Source organism: Zootoca vivipara, chromosome 9, assembly GCF_965207765.1.
Source record: "Zootoca vivipara chromosome 9, rZooViv2.hap1.1, whole genome shotgun sequence".
In the NCBI taxonomy this organism is placed as follows: Eukaryota; Metazoa; Chordata; class Lepidosauria; order Squamata; family Lacertidae; genus Zootoca; species Zootoca vivipara.
In genome coordinates, this window is record NC_142592.1 from 54,746,301 (window position 1) to 54,770,049 (window position 23,749).

The window sequence follows — 23,749 nt, forward strand, 5'->3', positions numbered from 1 at the left end:
ACTGTTAAAATTTAATTCCTGTAGAATCTAAAGGCCTGCTCTTGATCCTCACAAAGATGGTGTCAGACTTAGAGAAACCATATTCCATGCAGGTCAAGACTTCTGTTCATTTAATGGTTCTGAAGCAGGAGAATATATAGTATTTCCATCCTTCCATCACTGTGATAGAAGGGTTACCATAATGCTTATTATCCATGCTACTATTGAAGGAACTAAAATCTTGTCTTTCTTAAAATGTGGCAATCCTTCTCTTAAGATTGGGTGCCTGTCCAACAGCCTGAATCCTACACTATCAGAATGCTGTTTTTGCACCCCCAATTTATCCAATAAGGAAAGACCGTCACTCGACTGAACTTAGGTAGCTCTACTTTACAGTGTATTTTTAACATCTCCAAGTAGTTTATCCAGTCCTCTGCATAGACTTCATTATCATGTTTATCATCATAGCTATTCTTCAAAGAAAACATGCTTTTTTCCTTCATGGGAATAAAATTCTGTTTGCAAAGGGTGGGAGTGAGCAACAAAGGGACATAATTCTCTACTGAATATTATATATATATATATGTGTGTGTGTGTGTATATATATATATATATATATATATATATATATATATATATATATATATAATAGTATAGTACAGTGGAACCTCGGTTTATGAACACCTCGGTTTATGAATTTTCAGTTTATGAACGCCGCGGACCTATCTGGAACGGATTAATTCACTTTCCATTACTTTTAATGGGAAAGTTCGCTTCAGTTTATGAACGCTTCAGTTTATGAACAGACTTCCGGAACCAATTACACCCATGTTTCAGTTTATGAACGCTTCAGTTTAAGTACTTTGCGGACCCGTCTGGAACGGATTAATCCACTTTCCATTACTTTCAATGGAAAAGTTCGCTTCAGTTTATGAACGGTTACTCCGCAGACCGTCTGGAACGGATTAATCCACTTTCCATTACTTTCAATGGGAAAGTTCGCTTCAGTTTATGAACGCTTCAGTTTATGAACAGACTTCCGGAACCAATTGTGTTCATAAACCGAGGTACCACTGTATAGTATAGTATAGTATAGTATAATAAAATGATGTTGGTGGGTGAGGATCCCAGCTCCTTTGATGACCACACAATTGTTCTGGTACCAGAGATGCTCTGTAACATATTCAAGCAAGCCCCCAGCCTCCAATCTCCAATGCAACACAGAAGACAATTGCTAGGGCTGGTTAGATGTCCTCATGCCGCCCCATTCTGTCTATCTCGGATAGACGATAAATCTACTTGTCAGAGCATTTCGGCTTTGAAACCCCAACGACCTCAGTGGGTGGACTGGTGGTAGAAAGCAAAAAAGATATCACATACTGTTGTATAATATTAATATTAATAGTACAGATAACTACAATACATATATAAGAGAACTACAATACAGTGGTACCCCACAAGACGAATGCCTCATGCAACAAAAAACTCACAAGATGAAAGCGTTTTGCGTTGCGAGAGGCGTCTCGCAAGACGAAGTTTCCTATGACCGTGCTTCACAAGAGGAATAGGAATGCATTAACTAAATGGGTAGACCGGGTAAACCAGGAAAATTTTAAACCATGCTTTGCAAGATGAATTTTTTGCTATATGAAGCAACTCGCAGAATGAATTATTTTCCTCTTGCAAGGTACCACTGTATCTTGTAATCAATTTTAGGCACTTATCAACATCTGTTTTCATGAAAATTGGGGGATAACCTATACGTTTAAATGACAGAATTTTTTTAAAAAATGTTAAAAAGTAGGAACTTTTCACATAGATATTTACCAAGCAAGACCTAAATATTTACAAGTAACCAAAATATATTTCAAACTAGTGTATTTCAGCCCGTTCAATAACGGGCGCTAGAACATCCTGGGGTTCGGAGAAGCGCTTGCGCAGCGCTTCTCCGAACCCTGGGAGCTGTTCTTGCTGTCGCCGGCAGGGGGACAGGAACAAAGGAGGAGAAAGCGCTGCTTTCTTCTCCTCCGTTCCTCTCCCGCAGCCGCCGACAGCAAGGAGACATCCCAGGGTTCGGAGAAGCGCTTGCTGTCCTTGCTGTCGCCGGCAGGAGGACAGGAACGGAGGAGGAGAAAGCGCTGCTTTCTCTTCCTTCCTTCCTCTCCCACAGCCGCCGACAGGAAGGACGCGGGACACACCCCTACTTCGCCGTCGCTGCTTTGCGGCCTCCCGCCGCTCCTCTCACGGGCCAGGGAGGGTTGTGAGGAGGAGGTCTCCGCCGGCCTCCACCCTCGCTTCCCTGACGTTCTGGCTGGGAGCGGCGGTTGGAGGAGGCAGGGGGGGAGAGAGTGCGCACGTGCAGTCTCTGCTGTCCAATCCCTGTGTCCCTGGCGCACATGCACAGTACCCCAGGGACACACGGGACAACTTGGACGCAGGGACAACTTGGACTTTATTATATAGGATTACATAATCATACCACAACTTTTTAACACCCCTCAAATCAGGATTTTTAAACATGGAAAATTCAACACGCCCTATTCCCACAGTTCCTCGTTAATTTCTATGTCCATAGGCTGCTATTGGCATAGGGTGCCATGCTTGTAAGGAACATCAATGGAAGCATTGGGCCAGATCTAATTGCATGCTGCCTCATAGAAGATGCTCTGTGAGAGTGTATGATTTGGAGTGTCCCAAGGCTTTTTGTGGGGTGAACATCTCTAGCTCAAAGCAGGCAGAACTTTGGAGAAGTCACCCATCTATCTTTACTTAATTTAATTACAAGATAGTTAAAAAATGGCAACATTAAAAATGCTTAAACCCATCAATTTCCCATATTAATCCACACACAACATTCCTGCAGTAAAAGCAATTTTAAAGAAGTTCTTATTACAATTTTTGAACAATAAAATTAAAGTAATAGGTGAATGGCATCTATTCCTGGTAACATGTCAGTTTTTAATCTGTCTATAAGACCTGGAAGATTACTTTATAGATATATAGATAGACAGACAGATAGATATTCCATGCAGTTTGCACTAATCAAAGTTAAAATGATCATTCTCTTCTCAGAAAAGAGCTCAGAATCGTCTTTTAATATTCGTAATTCAGTGGACAGTGTAATATATGTGCTTTTAAAGGCTCAGTGCTTGTTATACTAGGATTGATTTCTCCCTCTCATCTACCCTCTCCTCTCTCCCAGCACACATAAACACTTACATGTTTTCCAGCTTAATTTCCCGTATAAGATAAATTAAATGGGACAATAGTAGCTGGCTGGACATTCCTTGCATGAAATTAGCATAAAAGCCATCCTCTCAAGAGTTCCCCTGAGGTTTCATGTTACAGTGTATTTCTTAACTTTGTAACAAATTACTGACTTGGAAAATGCAATTGAATGTTTGAATTAAAGCCTCTTTGAGAACCCGTGTTAAGGTTGTACAGCTTCCTGCTTGACTGACTTGCTGCTGCAGATGCCAGCATCGGTCCCTTTCTATCTGGCTCCAAAGACACTTCAAATTAATTTTCATTCTCCCTTGGCAATATCTGTAGTGTAGGCCATCTGATTAAAGATGCACAGCCTAAAGTAAATCTTGTTGAATTCACTGTAACTTAGTAACATGTGCATGTAGCTACAAATTAGCGACAAGATGGTTAACTATTAACCTATATTAATTAATAAAATACTGCAGTATTTTATCAGGCTTAACTGCCACACTTACATAACACATTGTGTTTACTGAAATACTGTTCATGGTACTCTTGAAGCTGCAGGGGTAATACTTGATGAGTTTGCAATTGATGGGTGTGCTGCAACCATAGCAGATATTCATATAAACTCTTGAACGTTTGATGCAGAGATGTGGAAGAATGGAAATGATTTGTAGTATAGATTAGAAGGGTAAATAAAAATTTATTAGCACATTTCCTTATGGTATTGTATGTACAGATTTCTGTTAGGGGTGCCTACTTTGAATTGTTTTTAAATTTATTGGATGACATTTTCTGTGTTCTTCTGAATTGTACATTGCCTTCCACACATGTCTCAAGAGAATCAATCAATAATGCAGGGTAGCATAAAAATGATGGGGGACTGGAGAACTAGGAGCAGCACAGAGATTTAGAAGCATCCATAAAAGAAAGAATTAGTGAATTAGGTGGGAAGGCACAGCTGACTGGGCACTTCTAGTAAGGAATAGAATGCTGTGCAGTCTTTCTAAAAAACATGTTGCCCAACTGTTTCATGTTAATCTGATTCTTTAATTGATCTTGCTTTATTTAAGATTGAGAATCTTCAGGAACAGTTAAGAGACAAGGAGAAACAGATGAGCAGTTTGAAAGAAAGGGTAAAATCCCTGCAGGCTGATACCACCAACACCGATACTGCCTTGACCACACTGGAGGAAGCACTTGCGGAGAAGGTGAATATGAAAGAAAGACAACCTTGCCTAAACCCTGTCCCCCACCCCCGCAAGCCACAACAATCTATTCTCCTTGTGAATAATTTCCCTTTGTCCTATCTCAGGCAGGAAGATGCCACTTTCGTTGGATGCTATCAGTTTAGCTTAATCAGGTGCTGCAGTTTAAAACACTTCCGATTGCATTTGGTATGTGTATTAATCAAACACATGCTGACTTAAAATCTTCTGAAAACTGTTCACCTCTGAGCTTGGATATACTGCTTGAGAAATATATGAGTTAGATAAGGAAGCTGGAAATGACTTCTAACCTGTGACGCTATGATAGTATGATGAGTTGTGCAGCTCATCTGAGAGATGCTGTTTCTGTCATTTCTGAGATTCCTACAAGTAATAATAACAACAACAATAACAACAACAACAACAATTGTTATTGTTATTATTTGGATCCTCCCTGGCCGAGGCTGGGCTCAGAGCGGCTAACATCATAAAAACAACACAATATGCATAAAAATAGATACCAGTTAATTAAAATACAAGTTAAAATCTGGGCAGGTGGCAATTATGGAATTGAGAGTGGTTAGTTTCTGGCTGTAGTTCAAAACTAAACTGTAAGCTGGGTCCAGTGCTGCATTTGTTTATTGTAAATAATACAGCATGACAGGTTTATATTTTTAATCACTGTATGGCAACAGTTACATCATAGTCACTTGGAGTGACAGGTGGTGAAGTGAATTTTGCTGAGTGTGTTTAGTAACTTGTGTTTCCAAGCATCTCCTGGGCATAGTAAAATTATCCTTGCCACCTAGGAGGACACCACCGATCACAAGATTTCAGCATTGGCAGTCACCCCAAAAAGATTTTATAAGTTTGCTTCTGAATTTAATCACAGATTCTGTGTTTCAAAATGTCTTGCCTCTAATGTCTTTCCATATTTGTAGGTTGGATTTTTGATTTTGGTCTATTTTATATCTGATTATCAGCTCATATAGATTAGTGCAGCCATGGGGTCCCTTCAGATGTTGCTGGTCTGTAGCTCTCATCATCCCTGACAATTAGCTACCCTGTCTGGTGCTGATGAGGGCTGGAGTCCAACCGTATCTGGAAGATACTGTGTTGGCTACCCCTGCACTAGTGTCATCCTGGTGCAGCAATTGCACAAACCGCTTTATTTGGTGCTCTGCATAAGTTCTATTGGAAGGGGGACAGCGATGACAAGGGATCTGTTTAGCTTTATACTGCATACTTGTGAAAACTACGTCAGAAGCAGCATTTTTGCTCTCTCACTTCTTCAGTTTCTGTGAATGTGTTGTCTTTGTGACATGATTTGTGTGGATCTTGTTCTACCAGGGAAACAGTTTAGCGAAGACCTATCATGTGTGTTTAATTTGTATAACGACTATGTAAGTGAAAGGTTACAGAGATTTATTTAAGTCTGCAACACTATGTACCCTTGGGAACAAGTCTCATTTGAACTCAGTGGGGTTTGTGTCAATGAGTAAACATGTGTAGACCTTCTCAGAATTAAGCATTTGTCCAGCCACTCAGAGCTGGGATTTCTTTGACAGAGTGCTCTGTTTTTGTCAGGAACGTACAATTGAGCGCCTGAAGGAGCAGCGCGACAGAGATGAGCGAGAAAAACAGGAGGAGATTGACAACTATAAAAAAGATGTTAAAGACCTGAAAGAGAAAGTCAGCGCCTTGCAAGGAGATCTTTCTGAGAAAGAGGTTAACCAATATATATTATAGGCATATAAAGTAAAGAACCTTCGTGTTAAGAAGGGTAGTTTTCTTGATTCTCTCAGCAATTTTATCCGCTAAAAACTAAAATGTACAACACAGGCTTCAAATGAATATGCATGGAAAATCAGATGAAATTTAATATTGCTGATACCTAGAATGTGTTTGTTGATATTGGTGAAAACTGCAATTTACGGCTTATTTTCGACATTTGACATTATCTTATTGCCTGGATTGGTCACTTCCTGCTTCACAATGAAAAGCTGTTTTTCATTGTCCCAGGAATGGAAGTGAGAGCTAGATATAGACACCAATGGATTCTGAAACATTGAAAAATTTAATGTAGCTGGGATTGAGCACAAGTGTGCCCACCAGCACAAAAGGGAAATTGGGGATATTGGGAAACAGAACAGAGGGGGGAAACCTGAAACAGGTGAATGATTACTGCAAATGCTCAGTGAGGGCATATTTTCAATTATTGCCACACTGACTGACTGCTGCTGGGGTATGTGTGTGTACACATGCTGTAATTTTGAATGGAAACACTTCACACTATAACATTTTGTTGCAGGACCTTACTTGTCATTGACAAATGAATGCTGCTTCTGGTCTTCCGATGCTGATACTTATAAATCCAAAACCAAGCATTGCCAACTTGGGTTATCTCAGAGATATGCACAAGCGTGTGTGTGCGCACGCGCAGGTAGATAGGTAGATAGATATGCATGCATATAAATATAAATATACACACCCAAAAAAGACCCATCTAGTGGCATGGAACACTGAGAATTGGGGGGGGGGTGTGAATAATTGGGGGAAACTGACAACTGAATAAGAGGGAGAATAGAATGGAGCAGATGAAACAGGAGAACAGAGAAACAAACCAATGATTGGGGATGTTGGGAGTGTAACAACAACTGGAGGGTCACAGTTTTCCTCTCCTTGGACTACAGCAGTCTAGGAAATGGCTGTAGGCTGCAATTGCACTTTTATTCAATTGAGGGGGAAAAGTCAGATTTTATGAGTTGGTAGTGGGGGAACAGTGAAGCTGAATTTGGGTGGGGGAAGAGAGGGGAATGTTGTGATAAGTAAGTGAACAAAGCACAGCTATTCCATAGTAAATGGCTGGTGTAAAAGTATTCTTTCTGTTTTATGCCCATAGACATCAATGGCAAAATGAAATGTAACTGGGATTCGGCATTAGTGTGTCCCTATTCCCACCCCCACCCCCCAAATAGCCCAAATGGAGGGGGGGAATGAAAGCAGGCCAGTGATTTCTGGACATGCTCAGTGGGCACAGAATGCTACGGTAACTGATTTTGGGGGAGGAGGAATGGAATACAGTAGTAATAGCCGGACTCCTGAACAGAAGCACTGAAAAGGGGAAAGGGTGGAAGAGTCTTGTTGTGCCTTAAAGGGTGGAATAAGAGTCCAATTCAACAGATCATAATGTGCTTCTACTCTTGGCATATGGATTAAAGAAAAAAATAATGCAGTCAGGTGGAAATGAAATCTTGTTATGTAAATGGAAAAAATAAACTTTCTGGCAATTGTGTTAAAAAATCAATATATATACTTCATTAGTTTCTAAGGGCCCCAAGACTCCTTGTTGTTTTTGATTCAGCATAGCTATCCCTTTTGGCACTGAGCTCTGTGGCAGTGTGAAGTTAATAGCTGATTGTTTTTCTTCAAATAAGACATCAGATAAGACATAATTTCATCTAACATATTTAGAAGTACTGTACTCCCTTCCATTGAAAAAAGAGATTTTCCTATATGATGCTTATAAGCTTCTAAAGAAATGTATTGATCCAGAGCAGAAAACAAAATGTAATTGATATATAGACTTGGTGCTAGAGCTGAAAAGTATAGTTTTGTTCTTCATGCTGCTGCATGTGTTACCTTTGTTGTAGACTTCATTACTGGATTTGAAGGAGCATGCATCATCTTTAGCATCATCAGGACTGAAGAAAGACTCTAGGTTAAAGACATTAGAAATTGCCTTGGAACAGAAAAAGGAAGAATGCCTGAAACTAGACTCTCAGCTGAAAAAGGTAAACACTAGAAACCTTTCTCCTTTCAAATGGAAATTGCTGGTCCTTCTCAGACTTAGCCTTCTTTTTTATCATTCCCTTCCTCCTCCTGCAAATTTTAGATAATAAAAGTATTACTTTGGGATCAACAAAGCATTGTCATTCAAAAAGAGTGTGTAGGATGATTGCATTAGGGATTGGGGTTCATTTCGAGCCACTTTTGCACACAGGAAGAAAGTGACAATAGAGAATACATGTGTGACTCATGTCCTTTTCCCATGCTTTTGGGCATAGTATGACCTAGCTTACATATTTTCCCTTGATGAGATGAAGAAAGATGCCAGTTCTCTCACATATCCTATCCAGAAGCTGTATCTTCCTCTCCGTTTCCTTGTATCATGCAAAGCAATACAGAAAGTAAATACGTAGACTGATAGAGCTACTCTGTCAGCAAAATTCCAATAACTAAGTAGGAAAACATTACTTATTTGCATGAATGCAAAGGCATTTATAATAGAGCTAGTTCATAAAATGTTGAGATAGGGAGGGGCTAAAATTCTGCTGCAAAAGGGCATCTTTAACAGGCATCTAAGTATAAAACGGGTAAACTTCCTAAACTAAGGAGATGAGAGTTGTAGAATAATGGAGTGCATTCACATTGTAATTAAGTTAAGAAAAAAGCAGTTGAAATAACCATTAATTGGAGAAGAAACATAGTGAAAGAGTAATCTGAATTAATAGAAAATATTTAATATTCATTTTTGCAGCTACTCACTGTGGAGATGCTTTTAAATATTTGTTTTCCATTCCACAAGTCTTGGAATAAGTTTCATCTGAGATTTGTCTTCAGTTCTTAGTTCTGTTGTAGATCCTGTTTTAGTTTTTTCTTTTTTGAAGAGTTTCCCATGCCTGGGCCTATTCCAATTGCTTTAACAAAAAGAGATGCAAATAACCTGCTGGAGCTCTTCATGTAAATACTCCTGGTCTGAAATGCAAACCTTTCCCCCGCTTTTGGCTACATGAAATAATTAATCTCCATCAGAGAGGAACGGAGATCAGCCTGATTCTTTCCACCTGCCAGGGTCTTCCAGCAACTGAGTCTGCCTCACCTCCCACCAACCAGTAGAATGCCATTTTAAATGCCAGGGCACAATGATTGTGGGAAGGAAAGAGACTGATTTGGCTCTGCCGATGGATCAAAAACTTTGACTGTGCCCAGCCAGTAAATCTCAAATCTTTATGCACTAGCCATTTGGAGAGCGTTTGAGGTAAGATACATTTCAGCCATTTGCTGGAATTGTCTTGGAGTCATTAGCAATAGTGATTGAGTTTCTTTTGGCCTGCTGTGATTCCCACAAAGTAAGCCACAAAGCATTCAGATGAAATTGTCAAGACAAGAATCTAAACTTCTGGAGATACTCAAACAAAAGCAAATGAAGCTGGCAGCAGTTATGGAAAGAAGAAACCCTCTAAAAAGGACAAGCACCAGCAGATAAACTACGAAGAGTTTCAGCATATCATCTTACAGTAGAATTGTGGGTGGTTGTAGTTGTTTTTTGCATTACATTGTAAGCTTTCACATGGTGGGGGAAAAACAGATTTATAAAGCTTGCATGTTGGGGATAAATTTCTAGTCTGGTCTTCTCACTCACTGGCTTTGTGCAGTCAGCATTCAGAGCTACTGATCATGTGTGTTACCTTTCATTGACAGATTAGCTGCTACATTTTATATTTATAGTGCGGAGAATGTGTACTCAGTACTAGATAGAGCACATGCAGGAGGTCCTAGATTCAATCCTTAGTATTCCCAGGTTTGGCTAACAATCCTGTAGACTGAGATAGATGGACCAATAGCCTCGCTCAAGATAACTTTCTGTGTTCAATGTCATTGTAGGAAAATTCATGTTCCACTATAACATTTGAAGTATGTCATGAGAGCGTTGCTCCCAGTGTATAGATGCACTAGGTTTGCTTAGTCAATGAACCCTGTTGCTCTGTACATTAAACATCACAAAGAGTTGGACACAACTAAACGACTAAACAACAAGAAATGTTCTAAATACAGCTGTTGCAACATTGAAATGTTCATACATTCAGATACTGAGTAGATCCATCAAGTTATCTTTTACAGCATTTTTGAGGTATAGTACACTCACATATTTAGGTTGCTGAACTTATTCAGCAGAGCTGGCGTTTTTAAATTGAGGGGGGAGGGAATAAGCCCATCAGGAGGTGAAATCTTCCATCCTATATTTATTTAAATGTTCAATAAAATCATAGCTCGGTGCTGCCTTAGTCAGCTTAAGGAGCTTTCCAACTGTTAATTGGTTTAAGTATGTAATGTATTGTACAGCCAATGGTTATCCAGACTTCTGCTCACTACCCAAAAGAGACATATCCAAAGACTGAAGCAGAAAAATCCATTAAAGGGAAAATAAAGACTGGATTTGGTTAAAATCTCTACTTCAGATTAAATCCTAAATCTACAATCGGCTCCTTTTCTCCTACAATTAATGTCTCTACATCTTTCTGTAGATTGTTTGTGTTACATTTTCTCTTTCTCTTGCACTGTTCCTTTCCCCAATTCTTCCCCTCTTTTCCTGTCTTTCTCCTTAGCATCCTGAAGTCTTATTGAGTCACCCATCCAAGCCAGTAAGTGTTATGACAAACTGGAAGGCCATAGCCAACCCCATTTGATTGTGCCTTTTCTGCATGTGTAGTCCCTTGTGTCTTTGTATTCCGTGCCCAGGAGACAGTGAAAAATTTCAAAGCCTAGGTCAGACAGTGAAAAATTTCAAGGCCTAGGTCCTTGTTGCTTTGTTCTAGTTTTTTTATTTAATCAGCTTATAGTTCTGCTACCTTTCTGCTTCTCTGCTTAGTTGCTTTTCTAATCTGTATTTTTCAGATCCTGTTTTTTAAATGTGAAGTATCATAGGAGTGCTGTAACAAAATTGAAGGTGGTAGATTCTACTTCATTGAAGGTTTTTAAACAGAGGATCTGTCAGGGATTCTTCAGCTGTGGTTCCTGCATTGCAGAGTATTGGAATAGATGACCTTTGGGGTCCTTTCCAACCCTACAATTCTATGTGTATGAAATCATTCCAAAATGCTTGGGAGTGTAAATTGCAGATCAGGAAAGTTACCATGAGGGTGCTGGCATACTTAATGAGCAGAGTTAAAGAAGCTATCAGAGGCAAGAAGGATTCCTTCAAGAATTGGAAGCCTTGCCCTAATGAAGAGAACAAAGGAACACAAACTGGCAAAATAAATGTGGGTAGACAGTAAGGGATGCTAAAAAAGAATTTGCACAACACAGTGCTAAAAAGACTAAGATCAACAACAATAAGTTCTTTCAATATATTGGTAGCAGGAAACCATCTAGGGAGGAAGTTGGACTCTTGGATGTGTGCTAAAGGAGGGTAAGAAGAATGCTGAGAAGCTGAATTAATTATTTTTACCTGTACTCACAGTGTAAGATATAGGGCAGATCCCAGTGCCTGAACTAACTTTTGCAGGAAGGGAGTCTGAGGAACTGAGGCAGATAGTGGTGATAAGAGATTAAGTTCTAGACTTAATATACAAAATAAAAACTGACACATTGCTGGGTCTGGAGGGCATCCAGCTAACAATTCAACTCAAATGTGAAAATGCTAATCCTATAACAAAAATATGTAAGTTGTCCCTCTGACCAGCCTTCTCCATACCTCCCTAGTGCAACACTAATTTTTAAAAAGGAATTCAGGGAGGATACTGGAAATTACAGACCAATAGGCTTAACTTTTTTGATGGGAAAACAGGTGGAAAGTATTGTTAAAGATAAAATAACCAAGCATATAGAAGAACAAGCCTTGCTGAAGTGTAGGCCCCATGGTTTCTGCAAGGGCTGGTTTCATAAACCTACCTTTAAAAGTGTCAGTAAGCATATAGATAGAGGTGATCCAGTTGACATAATGTACTTGGACTTTCAAAAAGCATTCAACGAGGTAACTCAACCACGGCTTCTGTGTAAATGTAACTGTCATGGAATACAATGAGAGGTCCTGTTGTGGATCAGGAACTGGTTAAGTAATGGAATAAAAGAGAGTAGGAATAAATGGACAGTTCTCTGAATGGAGTGATGTAGAAATTGGAGCACAGAGGAATCAGTACTGAGACTTTAGGGGTGAACAGTGAGGTGGCCAAGCTTGTTGACAATACTGAATTGTTCAGTTGTTAAAACAAAAAGAGATTGTGAAGAGCTCCTGAAGGACCTCTTCAAATTGAGTGAATGGGTAGTAAAAGAGCAAATGCAGTTCACTGTAAACAATGGTAGAGTGGTGTATGCCACGGTGAAAGAAAATTTTAATTTCATATATACACTCATGGGGTCCAAACTGACAGTAGCTGACCAGGAATGTGACCTTTGGATTATCATGGATAACTCTTAAGTAGATACAGGTAGGTAGCCATGTTGGTCTGTTGTAGTCGAAACAAAATAAAAAAAAAATCCTTCCAGTAGCACCTTAGAGACCAACTAAGTTTGTCATTGGTAAGTGTGCATGCACACGAAAGCTCATACCAATGACAAACGTACTTGGTCTCTAAGGTGCTACTGGAAGGAATTTTTTTATTTCTTAAGTAGATGTTGACTCAGTGTGTGACAGCTGTGAGAAAGGCAAAGGGGAAGTAGGGGAAGATGCAAGTGGGCAAGTTGATATTCATTCCCATTGAGAGCAAAACTTATACATTAAAGAGGAAAAGGATAAGACAAGAGAAACTCTGGTGTAGATAAAAACAATACATGGATGGAACAACTACTATTTTCCTCCTTGTACTTTAGATTATGGAAAGAAAATCACCCACATTTAGTTTATATTTTCCGTTTAATAGTAAAAAGTAATTTGCAACAGATGTGAACAGACTTCAGGCTAGTGAAATCTACTTTGGATTTTTTTAAATGCACAGCTTCACAGCCCCTCAAATAAATTCCATAGCCACTGTCCCACCCACCCCCACCCCAAGAGAAGTCAATAAATGCATGAGCTAGTAGCGAAAGATATGGGTTCGCGTCTGTGATCATTGATGAACATAACTTGGTGACCTTGGGCCAGGCACTGCCAGGGCCTAGCCTCCCCAAGACAGCAATCATGTCCAAAGATAGACCTGTCTTCTAATGCCTGAAGCTTGCAAAACTGGCAAGTGTCACTTCCAACTTTTTCCTGCTATGAAAAAGTATCAAAACTCTGCTCTCCTCCCACTTCCTGCTCCACTGCATCATTACTTAGGATCATTGGGAAGTGACAGATTGGGACAGGAGGCCTTCCTGTATTTTTTACTTTATTTTATCAGGTAGATCATGAGTAGCAGCAAATGGTCTGGGGCTCAGTGCAGCGAGTTACCTGACTGAGGTGTAGATTGCACATAGAGAGAAATGTTGATTAACAAGAAGAAGGCAAGAAGTGGGAAAGGATGCCTGTCCCTCCCCGTCAAGCCTGTGCATTTGAGATGATTCTTAGAATGTGCCCTGGTAAAGTTCCTGGCAAGAACATATCAGTCATTGGGACTAGATAGAGAAGTAATAAGGTAAGAGATTGCAGGGTTAGCATGTTCTTCACAGGCTGACTGGTCAGAGTTGGATACAAGATGGTGGACTAGATAGAGCTTTGGTTTGATATAGCAGGACTCTTGTGTCGTGTTTTGAGAACAGAATGTTTCCTGTTAGGAATGTGAATATGGATACAAATAATAACTCTTGGGATACTTTTTTGTGCAGGCTCATGAAGCAACATTGGAGGCTAGGGCCAGTCCAGAGATGAGTGACCGATTTCAGCAATTGGAAAGAGATGTGGCTCGCTACCGGGAAGAATCCAGTAAGGCTCAAGCTGAACTGGATCGTCTGCTAGAAATCCTGAAAGAGATGGAGAATGAGAAGAATGATAAAGACAAGAAGATAGCAGAACTAGAAAGGTGAGAAGGGTAGGGGAGAGAAGCCCGTTATCGGGTTTTTAACTTATTGCCATTCAAAACAGGGCATTGGGGGAGCTTCTAAAAGTTAGTTAAGGGTTTTTGCTTTTCCCCCTGCCTATTTCAAAAGGTATGCTGATGTTTCTGGGATCTCTTTTAAATAGTAGGAGCAAAAGTGGAATTGTAGGAAACGATGGTAGCTCAGTGAAGCTGGCTTTAGTTTCATGTACTGTGCATGCATACAGTCATACCTTGGTTTGCAACCGCTTCGGTTTCCAACCACCGCGGACCCGGAAGTGTTTACATCCAGGTTCCGCGGGGCTCGGATGCGCAGAAGCGATCTGCACAGCGCATGCATGCACAGAAGCGCTCTATCGGGGAGCGACGGATTTGGGGAGCGACTGGCTTTGCGGAACAGATTGCGGTCGCAAAACCGAGGTATGACTGTACTTGAACCTGACAAATTTATATGATTTACTATAGTACCACAGATAATACTAACCACTTTTAATATGCAGCTTGATGTGAGGACTAATTCTGCCTATATGAGAATATGTTCTGCAGCCATATGAAATTAAACAGGAGAATACCACTTAGTGGCTTTGAAACAGGATTTCCACTTACTATTATATTATTATATATCTATTACATACATCTCCTTTTTCCCTGACAAAGACTCAAGGCATCTTACAGCTAAAATGCACTTCTTGGTAATACTTTCTTAGTAATGTGGTTTCCCCAAGCCCATCTTTTTCTGTGGAGAGAAATTAGGTAGGACTTAATATCCCCACTAGATTTGAACAGCTAGCAGTTGGGTCACTGGAGAAGTCATGGGAACAACACCTTAGATGGGAAATGGAACAAAACTATTAGCCATTTATTAGACTTTTAAATTTTCTCCTGAACTGCAGCCGTAAACTCTTAGTCCATTTTAAAACAGTGACATATAATTATTATTTACAGTTTGACCAACAGTTGCTTTGAAAGGTACAATATGGAGGTTCATTTCTTGGCGGTGCACTAACTTTTCCTCTTTTGCCGGAGTGGGTTTCCTTAACATTATTTCATATGGATTCAACTGCATTTTGTCAAGTGCCAGGAAAATCACATAGATTAAGACCACCACCTAAGTAGAATTTTCCTTGGTGAATATATTAATTCTTGAAGTGCAGTAGCTGCTTGGCATTCCCTCATTGCCCAAACTTTGTTCATCTGACTTAATATTTCAATGTTGAGTTAGATGTTGAATGTGTTTAATAGTTATGGGCGACATTTGTATAAAGAAATCTAGTCAGAACTTCAGAGAATATAATCGAGAGAATTTATTGTAGGGAGAATTTGCACATCTGTAAATACTTGGTGTTACTGCTTCACATTTTTATCTTCTTTGATGTGCAGAATCTACTCAAAGGTGCCAAAACAATATTCTCAATTGATTAGGAACACACAGATAATTAACTTGCATGAAGCCTCTCAGTTGGATTTCCAGTTCAAGTTTGTTACCTTGGATGGTATCTATTCCTGTTTCACTGAAACAGTAGAGAGCTTTGAAAATCAATATTCATTATTTTTCAATGAAACTTTGAGCATTTCCATGGCCACAAGGGAAAAATATGTAATTTCCTTTATTTTTGAATTCCAAAATGTCTGTTAGGACAGTTGAAATAGAATTGCAGAAGTTTTACATAATATTCTTGAAATTTAATTTGTCAGTCTTATATAGATATCTCCCAAATTTAACTTTTCTCCACCAGTATTTGATTTTGGTCCAACTTTGCATTTCTCTGTATCCTACGAATATGTATGTTTGGATGTTCCTTCAACCTCAAAATCTATGCAGAATTCTCTATCACTGTTGAAAATATTGTTACCTTCCTTATCATATAGGTTTAAAACCTTGGAATAATCTTTTGAGTTTTTCCTGTCATCTTTTTACATTTAAAATGTTTCTAAATCCCACCATCTTTCTTTTCAACTTCTTCCAAGGTCAGTCATTATGGAGAGCTTTGTTAGTCTTCTCTCAGAATTTCTGCTGTACTATAACTGTAAACGGATTGTTCGTTTTTCTGAGTGTAACATACAGTCTTGAAGGATGAATTCTCAATAGAGTTTATTACTCTTCAAATTAGAGGAAACATGTACAGTATTTGAGATCTTCCTTTTTTACTACATTCTTCCAATCTGTAAGAGATAGCAAGAAAAATCACTTGTTTAAGGCATAGTTGATTGTTCTGAAACATACGTTTTTAATATGTACAGGAGACACCACTAGATTAACTAACTGGCTGAGACACACCACTGCAGCTTCCCCTGCAGCTTGTACTTATATACCTAGTACCTTACCATAGGGAAGTTGTCTGGTAAAAATAGCTTTTCAAGCTGGAGCCAGACTAGCTGCTGCCTCTATACCAGGGTACCACTCCATAACTGAGAGAAAAAGAAGAATTTAGTTGATTATGTTATCAAGGAGTTCTTCCATAGCTGCTTCTCAGAAATAAAAGAAAATACAGTATATGGCAAAAAGAGTAATGGAAGCAGAACACAGCCAGACTCTAGGTAGAATAGAAGAAACTTAATGTGGAAGGGAGCTGAATTACAATCCAATCCTACAGGAGCGCCAACTTGCCCCCACTATTGAGGGGACTGGTGTCTGATGTCATGCACCGGTCCTGAAAGACCTACATTGGCTCCCAGTACGTTTCCAGGCACAATTCAAAGTGTTGGTGCTGACATTTAAAGCCCTAAACAGCCTTGGCCCAGTATACCTGAAGGAGCGTCTCCACCCCCATCATTTTGCTCGAACGCTGAGGTCCAGCGCAGGGGGCCTTCTGGTGGTTCCCTCATTGTGAGAAGCAAAGTTACAGGGAACCAGGCAGAGGGCCTTCTCAGTAGTGGCGCCCGCCCTGTGGAACACCCTCCCATCAGATGTCAAAGAAATAAAGAAATCAAACTTTTGGAAGACATCTGAAGGCAGCCCTGTTTAGGGGAGCTTTTAATATTTGATGAATCATTGTATTTTTTGAACAGTTGAAAGCACTTCAGTAGATTAAGTTGAAAATCAAACAAAGAATGCACCCAATTTGTGAATGGCTTTGTTTTTACGCAGTTCTGTTCATGTATCAAATGTCAGGCTTTCTAGTTCCTTTTACTAATTACTTGCTCTCTTTATGTATTGTCATCCCACAATCATCTAATGTTTCATTGATGTTTCTTTTGTGTTCTCCCTCTCTGTCTTTCCTGGTTCCCTTGGGTTGTTTTGTGCCTGTGGTTTTTTGGCCATGCCTTTTCTCAGAAGGCACGCTTCGCACAGAATATGCTCCCCCTACCAGGTGTCTGTCCCTCCACCCCAGCCTGTAGGGGGTTTTGTATGGGACTTTTTAGGAAAGTGAGTTTCTTACAAGGCTATTGTTTCTTGCTGGTGGAATGCTGCTTTCTGCTAACTGGCTGCAATTTCTGTTGGGGTTTGCTGTAGTCAGTGTGTGTATGTCTGCCAATGTGCCACATTAATTGGATTTATGCAACATTTTAAGACCCTGGAATACAACCTGGAGCACTAGTTCTGCTGGTATCATATTATCAGCATTTTTGAATGACTTTTGTTTCGACCTCCTCTTCTTTCGGTGGTTGTATTTCTGTGAATTCCCACACTATAACTCCATTACTTTCAGGCCATTTCAGTTTCAAGCTGTTTGGCTCAATTGTGCTTTCAAACCTATATAAAACCTGTTGTGTGTGTTTTTAAATCAGAATGAGAAAACTGAAAGATAACACACAACTCTAAAATATCTTGCTTATTCATTTAAATATTTATTTAATTTGTCTTTGAAGGCACACTGTCCCCATAAGATGGTTTACAGCTCCATATCTATCCATATCTATATATATCTATTTCTATATATTCTAGTACAGCACAATCCAACTGAACAGGAACTAAAATAAAAAATATATATTTCATAGGTTTTTTATTCTAATTAAAAGAAAAGCACATACCAGTAGTTGTGATAATACCCTGTGTCTCTTCATGGGGTATGGGGTCAACGCTGAGTGAGCCGTGTTAACCCAACAGCTCTTGCTGGCAGGTCAGAGAACAGGGCCTTTGATACTGATCCCTACACAAATGCAGGCATATAAACCTGTATGAGTGTGAGTATTTTGTGTAACTTTTCATTCTCTTCAAAGTGCCCATCACTCACCTTTCCTTAATAAGCTGTTGATAACTAGTTGCGGGCCCAGGTGCAATGAAGCCATGAGGGATGGAGGGTGAACAGGCAGTTAAGACATAAAATAAGACACAAGGCACCAGTGGCTGGGATCAGATAAGGCCACAGCTTTATTGATTACAGATTTATGCAGGTTTGGGCATAGGCATTGTGTATGCATCTAGTAATCAACCAGCCTGCCTGCTGGTTTATGGATAAGAAGTAGAGTTTGGCCACTGTCGCGGGTCACCTATTGACATGCTTCATATCCAGAGACCCTCCGCCCCCCATCACTAGTAAGGATATTAAGGCCTTTCTGCCCCTTTTGGGTATTTGGACAGGAAGCACCCCCCAGGCTCCCTTGGGGGATACCCAGCCTCCTGCCCAACTGGTCTAAGAATCCAACCCTCATCCGCCACTTGAGTTGGACCCAATACTGACTCTGCCCATGTAACTGTGACAAACTGCAGCTCCAGTGATGTTCTATTCAGGGAATCCAGTGAAAACTGCTTGTCTTAAGCACACTTACTTAAATAGCCAGGGAGGGGACTGGAGGGAAGACTTTCCCAAAATAAACAAAAAAAATAAAATGCTAGTTTGAGAATTGTGTCATCTTTAAGCCATATGCTTAGCTCATATTGAAGTGAAATGACCTGAAATTATTGAACTTTGTTCAAACTTCATTTAGAAATACATCACTTCACCCGCTGTACCATTTTCCTCAATTTTGTAACACATTGTATCAAAGGTATACACGTAAAGCTTGGAGGCTGCTTCTTAATGTTGTAAGGAATGCGGGTAGCATGTGTGCTTGGAAAAATTTTTTGCTTGCAATAATGGTTGCATTATTTTGTAACCTGAATTGTCTCGTTCTAACTCTCGTATTTCTTGCTTGCTCAGGCCTGCTTTGTTTGGGGAAGTTGCTTGCTCTTTTGTATTTAAGTCAATTTCACTGATGTAGGTTTTTAAAAGGATGTTGTCCATTTAAACGGAGTGTTTCCAAGCTGCTCTGCAATTCTAGGCATGTTCTAAATGTATAAAGCAATCAGCAGGGTTTTGGGCTAGTTGATGAACTGCCAGGTCACAAGCTTCCAGTGCCTGCTATATTTTTGTTGTCCACTGTTAAATTGGTATCAATACAAAGTCTGGTAGAAAACAAACTAGGTAATTTTTATTTTTTCTCTCTGAGGTCTTTGACATTTAACTGAATAAAGCACATCTTATCGGTCATTTCTGGCCCTGTCCTTGATGCTGGCAAATGAAAAAAGGACATTTCTACAGCGGAAAAATAAATTTGGTCATAAATAATCTGAAGTACATGTTTCATTGTCCTTTCCTGACTTCTATACTTTCTTTACCCCAATCCCTCTGAGATATGAGAGTAAATAGTAAGTAGCTGCAGTGTAATACTGACCCCAAATTGGTAGGTTCTAAGCTGCTAACTTTTTTTGAAACACAGCTGCTTAAAAATCTGTTTTCTTCTTGTAAATGTTGTAAATCTAAAGATGACAACTTGCAGTTGAAAGTTAACTTTCAGAGCAGCAGGTAACTTTTTAGCTGAATTGACTGGTATCATTAATGGTGGTCTATCAAGTATCAGATCCGCTATGTTTCTAATCACATTTCTTTTGAAGTGGCAGTCTTCAGTTTTTAGCAATTTGTATGGTTTGTATATTTAATCCAATGAAATGACTTTGAAATGAGGCAGTGCATCTATTTGAAAAAAAATGTGCATTATACCCAAATCAACCTGATGGTTTGGATATAACCTTTTAAAAGTAGCTTTAAACTGGCTCACAGTTATATATAGTAGGAAGCTCTTGAGTAAAACTGAGTAAGAGAGCAATTATTAACTTTTACTCAATACTCAATATTTTTGCTAGTGCTGTAAGTCAAAGTTCTGGTAGTCACTTCTGGATCCGAATATTTGTACTGCATACCTAGAGTATGTTTAAGATAGAGCCAGTTCATAGGTTGCCACAACTGTTTCTTGAACATTTATATGTCATTTAGTGATCTGTTTCCCACATGCATGATTGTCTTGGAGAGGAGGAACAGTTTATTGTTCCTGATGAGGAAGAGCATGAGCTGGGTTGAATGATTTTCATAAATAGCCATAATTTTAGCTTATAAAAACAACACAAAACTTTCTTTGCAACTTGCTAAATCAAGAAGATGAAGAATAATGCTGCTTTGATTTTGTCTGTCAATCTCATATTTATCAGTGAAATTGAACATAGATAACTCTGAAAGCAGGGTGTTACAATTAAAGCAAAAAAAGGCAATAATGAACTCCTGAGGCCCATGGCTGTGCAGTAACCTCCAACAAGTAGTCTTTAGCATGCCTACCAGTCCATAGTGTTGGAGGGAACTGTCTAGAAGTAGCATGTTCATTATTGATTTTTAGATTGCACCTCATTATATAAACTTAAAATATAGCCGACTTGACAGTAAGATTGAAAATGTTCTTAGGTGTTTGAAGAGTTCATACAAAATGATAAGTAGTTCCTGGATTTTCTTAAAGTTTTATGAGCAACACATGAAGGCTTGTGGTGTATTGATTCGCTTAATTTTGGCCTTCTTGTTGAGATAAATTAAGAAATTTTCTTGGAATAAATTTTAAATCTGAGAGGGAGGCAGCCTGAAGAAAGTTGTCTGATTTCCCAGAACTGTCATCTTGCTAACGTCTGTGTTCCATAAAATATTCTCTCAAGCAGTAGACAGTTGCTTTCCAGTTTGATTCATGCAAACTTTGGAGTTGTCTTTACACTACTGCTCCAAGAAAGGAAACAAAACAATCAAAAAGAAGGCATTTTCTGGAGCGCTCCTTGTGTGTTGAATGGTGTAATCTAATTGGGTGGTTCGAACTGCCCTGAGACCTTCGGGTATAGGGCGGTATAGAAATTAAATAAATAAAAAATTATAAATAATTCTTTTTGTTGCTATGAAGTTTACCAGAATGGAAATTTTTGGTTGAAAAAGCCTTGCCTTTCTTTCTTTCTTTCTTGTCTTGCTTTCTGATGCTGTGCTGTTCCTTTGTCACTTTTCTTGATGTCTTAACTTTGGAGTGTATCCTCATTAACCTTTTCTCTAACTTTCTCTTTCACATTTCCTACCCTGGAATTGCTGCTTGGTTCAGCCTCACTTCAAGGTCAGTATATACTAATTTAAGGATTTTATTAGACAAGTACATCTACAGCTGAGGTAGTGAAACACAGAAACCCAATTTTTTTCTCTAGAAGACGGGATCAGAAATATCTTACTCTGTATAGGGGAGCTGGACTACAGAGTAGTTTATAGCACAAAACTTGGATGTGCTGACAATAGTTATTGTTGTTTGTTCAGACATTAGCAAATTCTTATCAATATCAGAACCAGTGAAGGCGGTGAAGGTCCTGTGTGAGTGCCTGGAGGCGGTTGGAGGATGGATGGTTAACGGATTGAGGTTGAATCCTGTCAAGACAGAAGTACTGTTTGTGGGGGACAGGAGGCGGGCAGGTGTGGAGGACTCCCCAGTCCTGAATGGGGTAACTGTGCCCCTGAAGGACCAGGTGCGCAGCCTGGGAGTCATTTTGGACTCACAGCTGTCCATGGAGGCGCAGGTTAATTCTGTGTCCAGGGCAGCTGTCTATCAGCTCCATCTGGTACACAGGCTAAGACCCTACCTGCCCGCGGACTGCCTTGCCAAAGTGGTGCATGCTCTGGTTATCTCCCGCTTGGATTACTGCAATGCGCTCTATGTGGGGCTACTTTGAAGGTGCCCGGAAACTGCAACTAATCCAGGATGCAGCAGCTAGACTGATGACAGGGAGCGGCCACCGGAACCACATAACACCAGTCCTGAGAGATATACACTGGCTCCCAGTACGTTTCCGAGCACAATTCAAAGTGTTGGTGCTGACCTTTAAAGCCCTAAACGGCCTTGGTCCTGTATACCTGAAGGAGCGTCTCCACCCCCACCGTTCAGCCTGGACACTGAGATCCAGCGCCGAGGGCCTTCTGGCGGTTCCCTCATTGCGAGAAGTGAGGTTACAGGGAACCAGACAGAGGGCCTTCTCGGTAGCAGCACCCGCCCTGTGGAATCCCCTTCCGTCAGATGTCAAGGAAATAAGCAGTTACCCTAATTTTAAAAGACATCTGAAGGCAGTCCTGTTTAGGGAAGCTTTTAATATTTAATGCTGTATTGTTTTAATATTCAATTGGGAGCCGCCCAGAGTGGCTGGGGAGACTCAGCCAGATGGGCGGGGTATAAATAAATTATTATTATTATTATTATTATTATTATTATTATATGATGAGCAGGGGAGAGTGGGACAGTCAGCACATTGACTGGCTTCCTCCAGTCCTGCACTGTGTCACCTCATCTAAGTTCAGATTCTCCATCTTCTGCCTGGTGAGGGAGAGGTCAATGAAGTGTGAGTACATTGTATCAACAGTGGATGGGCCATCTTGAATCCGTACGGTCTGCGCATTTCCACATTTTTCAAAGGTTCACTTTTTCTACACCTTACTCATTTATCTGTGTGCATGGGCAGACATTTTGACCTGACATTAAAACTTTAGTCGATTTTATCATTTTGAGCCTGTACCTGAAAATAAGAGAGTCCTGAGTGGTACTTCTCTTTGTAATTGGAAAATCAGTTGAATGGCCTACCACCCAGGAGCTTTGGTTGTGCTTCTTAATCATTGTGTGTGTGTGTGTGTGTGTGTGTGTGTTATGTCTTCGATACGACGTTTTAAAGCTGCCCTATACTTATGGGTTGTGGCTGTTTGCAAAATAATTCCATTGTATGAGAGTAATAAATTAGCTGATCAGTACACCTATTTTTCATATAAGAATTGTATGGGATATTGTTTTCAATGCTTTTGAAAATATAGAGGGCTGCTTTGAGGGGGAAATATACCATTTAGAGGCTAGTTTTGAACTTGTGCATACTTGTTTTATGTACATTTGAACACTTGCAAAATTTTGAGTATGCGGGATATAGTTCTAATTTAGGATATTATGGTGTGCTGTACTATTGTCAGAAAGACCACTCTGGTTGTTATGCCAAAGTAGCACATGTTTCTTTATTGCAAGTTGCAAGAATAATCAAAAGGAAGTTATTAAAGTTCCAAAAATATTTGTATAACCAAACTTACAACAAAAGCCTGTGTTGAACTATTGATCAGCATCCCCACTGGTAATAACTCCACTTACCCATATATAGAGGAGGATAAACTTGGGAAGCAAGAATAACAGTAACACTACCTGATTTCATCGCCTCTAGTGGGAGAAAAATTAAAAACACATTGTTACAGTAATTCATATCCTGAGTGTGCCATAGAACCCCAGAAAATTTAGCATGTGGCTTTATTAATGCCATATGGGGGAAGATGGTGAAACATGGAAGACAGGGCTGGCAAATTGGAGCAAAATACCATAAAGGATAATTAA

At 39.7% G+C, this 23,749-nt stretch overlaps 1 protein-coding gene across 14 annotated transcripts in view; it reads left to right on the top strand.

The window, feature by feature from the left end:
* ERC1 (ELKS/RAB6-interacting/CAST family member 1) overlaps positions 1-23,749 on the top strand; it is a 172,634-nt gene that overhangs the window by 48,046 nt on the left and 100,839 nt on the right. For 13 of the 14 annotated variants that reach the window (XR_015945907.1, XM_035127943.3, XM_035127945.3 and 10 more), the window contains 4 exons: positions 4,263-4,400; positions 5,985-6,125; positions 8,051-8,191; positions 13,923-14,116. Coding sequence is in view for 13 of the 14 variants with exons in the window: in XM_035127943.3 (XP_034983834.3) it covers positions 4,263-4,400; positions 5,985-6,125; positions 8,051-8,191; positions 13,923-14,116 (614 nt within the window). In the remaining variant the exon portion in view is untranslated. Of the gene's footprint in view, positions 1-4,262; positions 4,401-5,984; positions 6,126-8,050; positions 8,192-10,786; positions 10,823-13,922; positions 14,117-23,749 lie in introns of all 14 variants that reach the window. The other variant, XM_035127941.3, reaches the window with a different exon arrangement.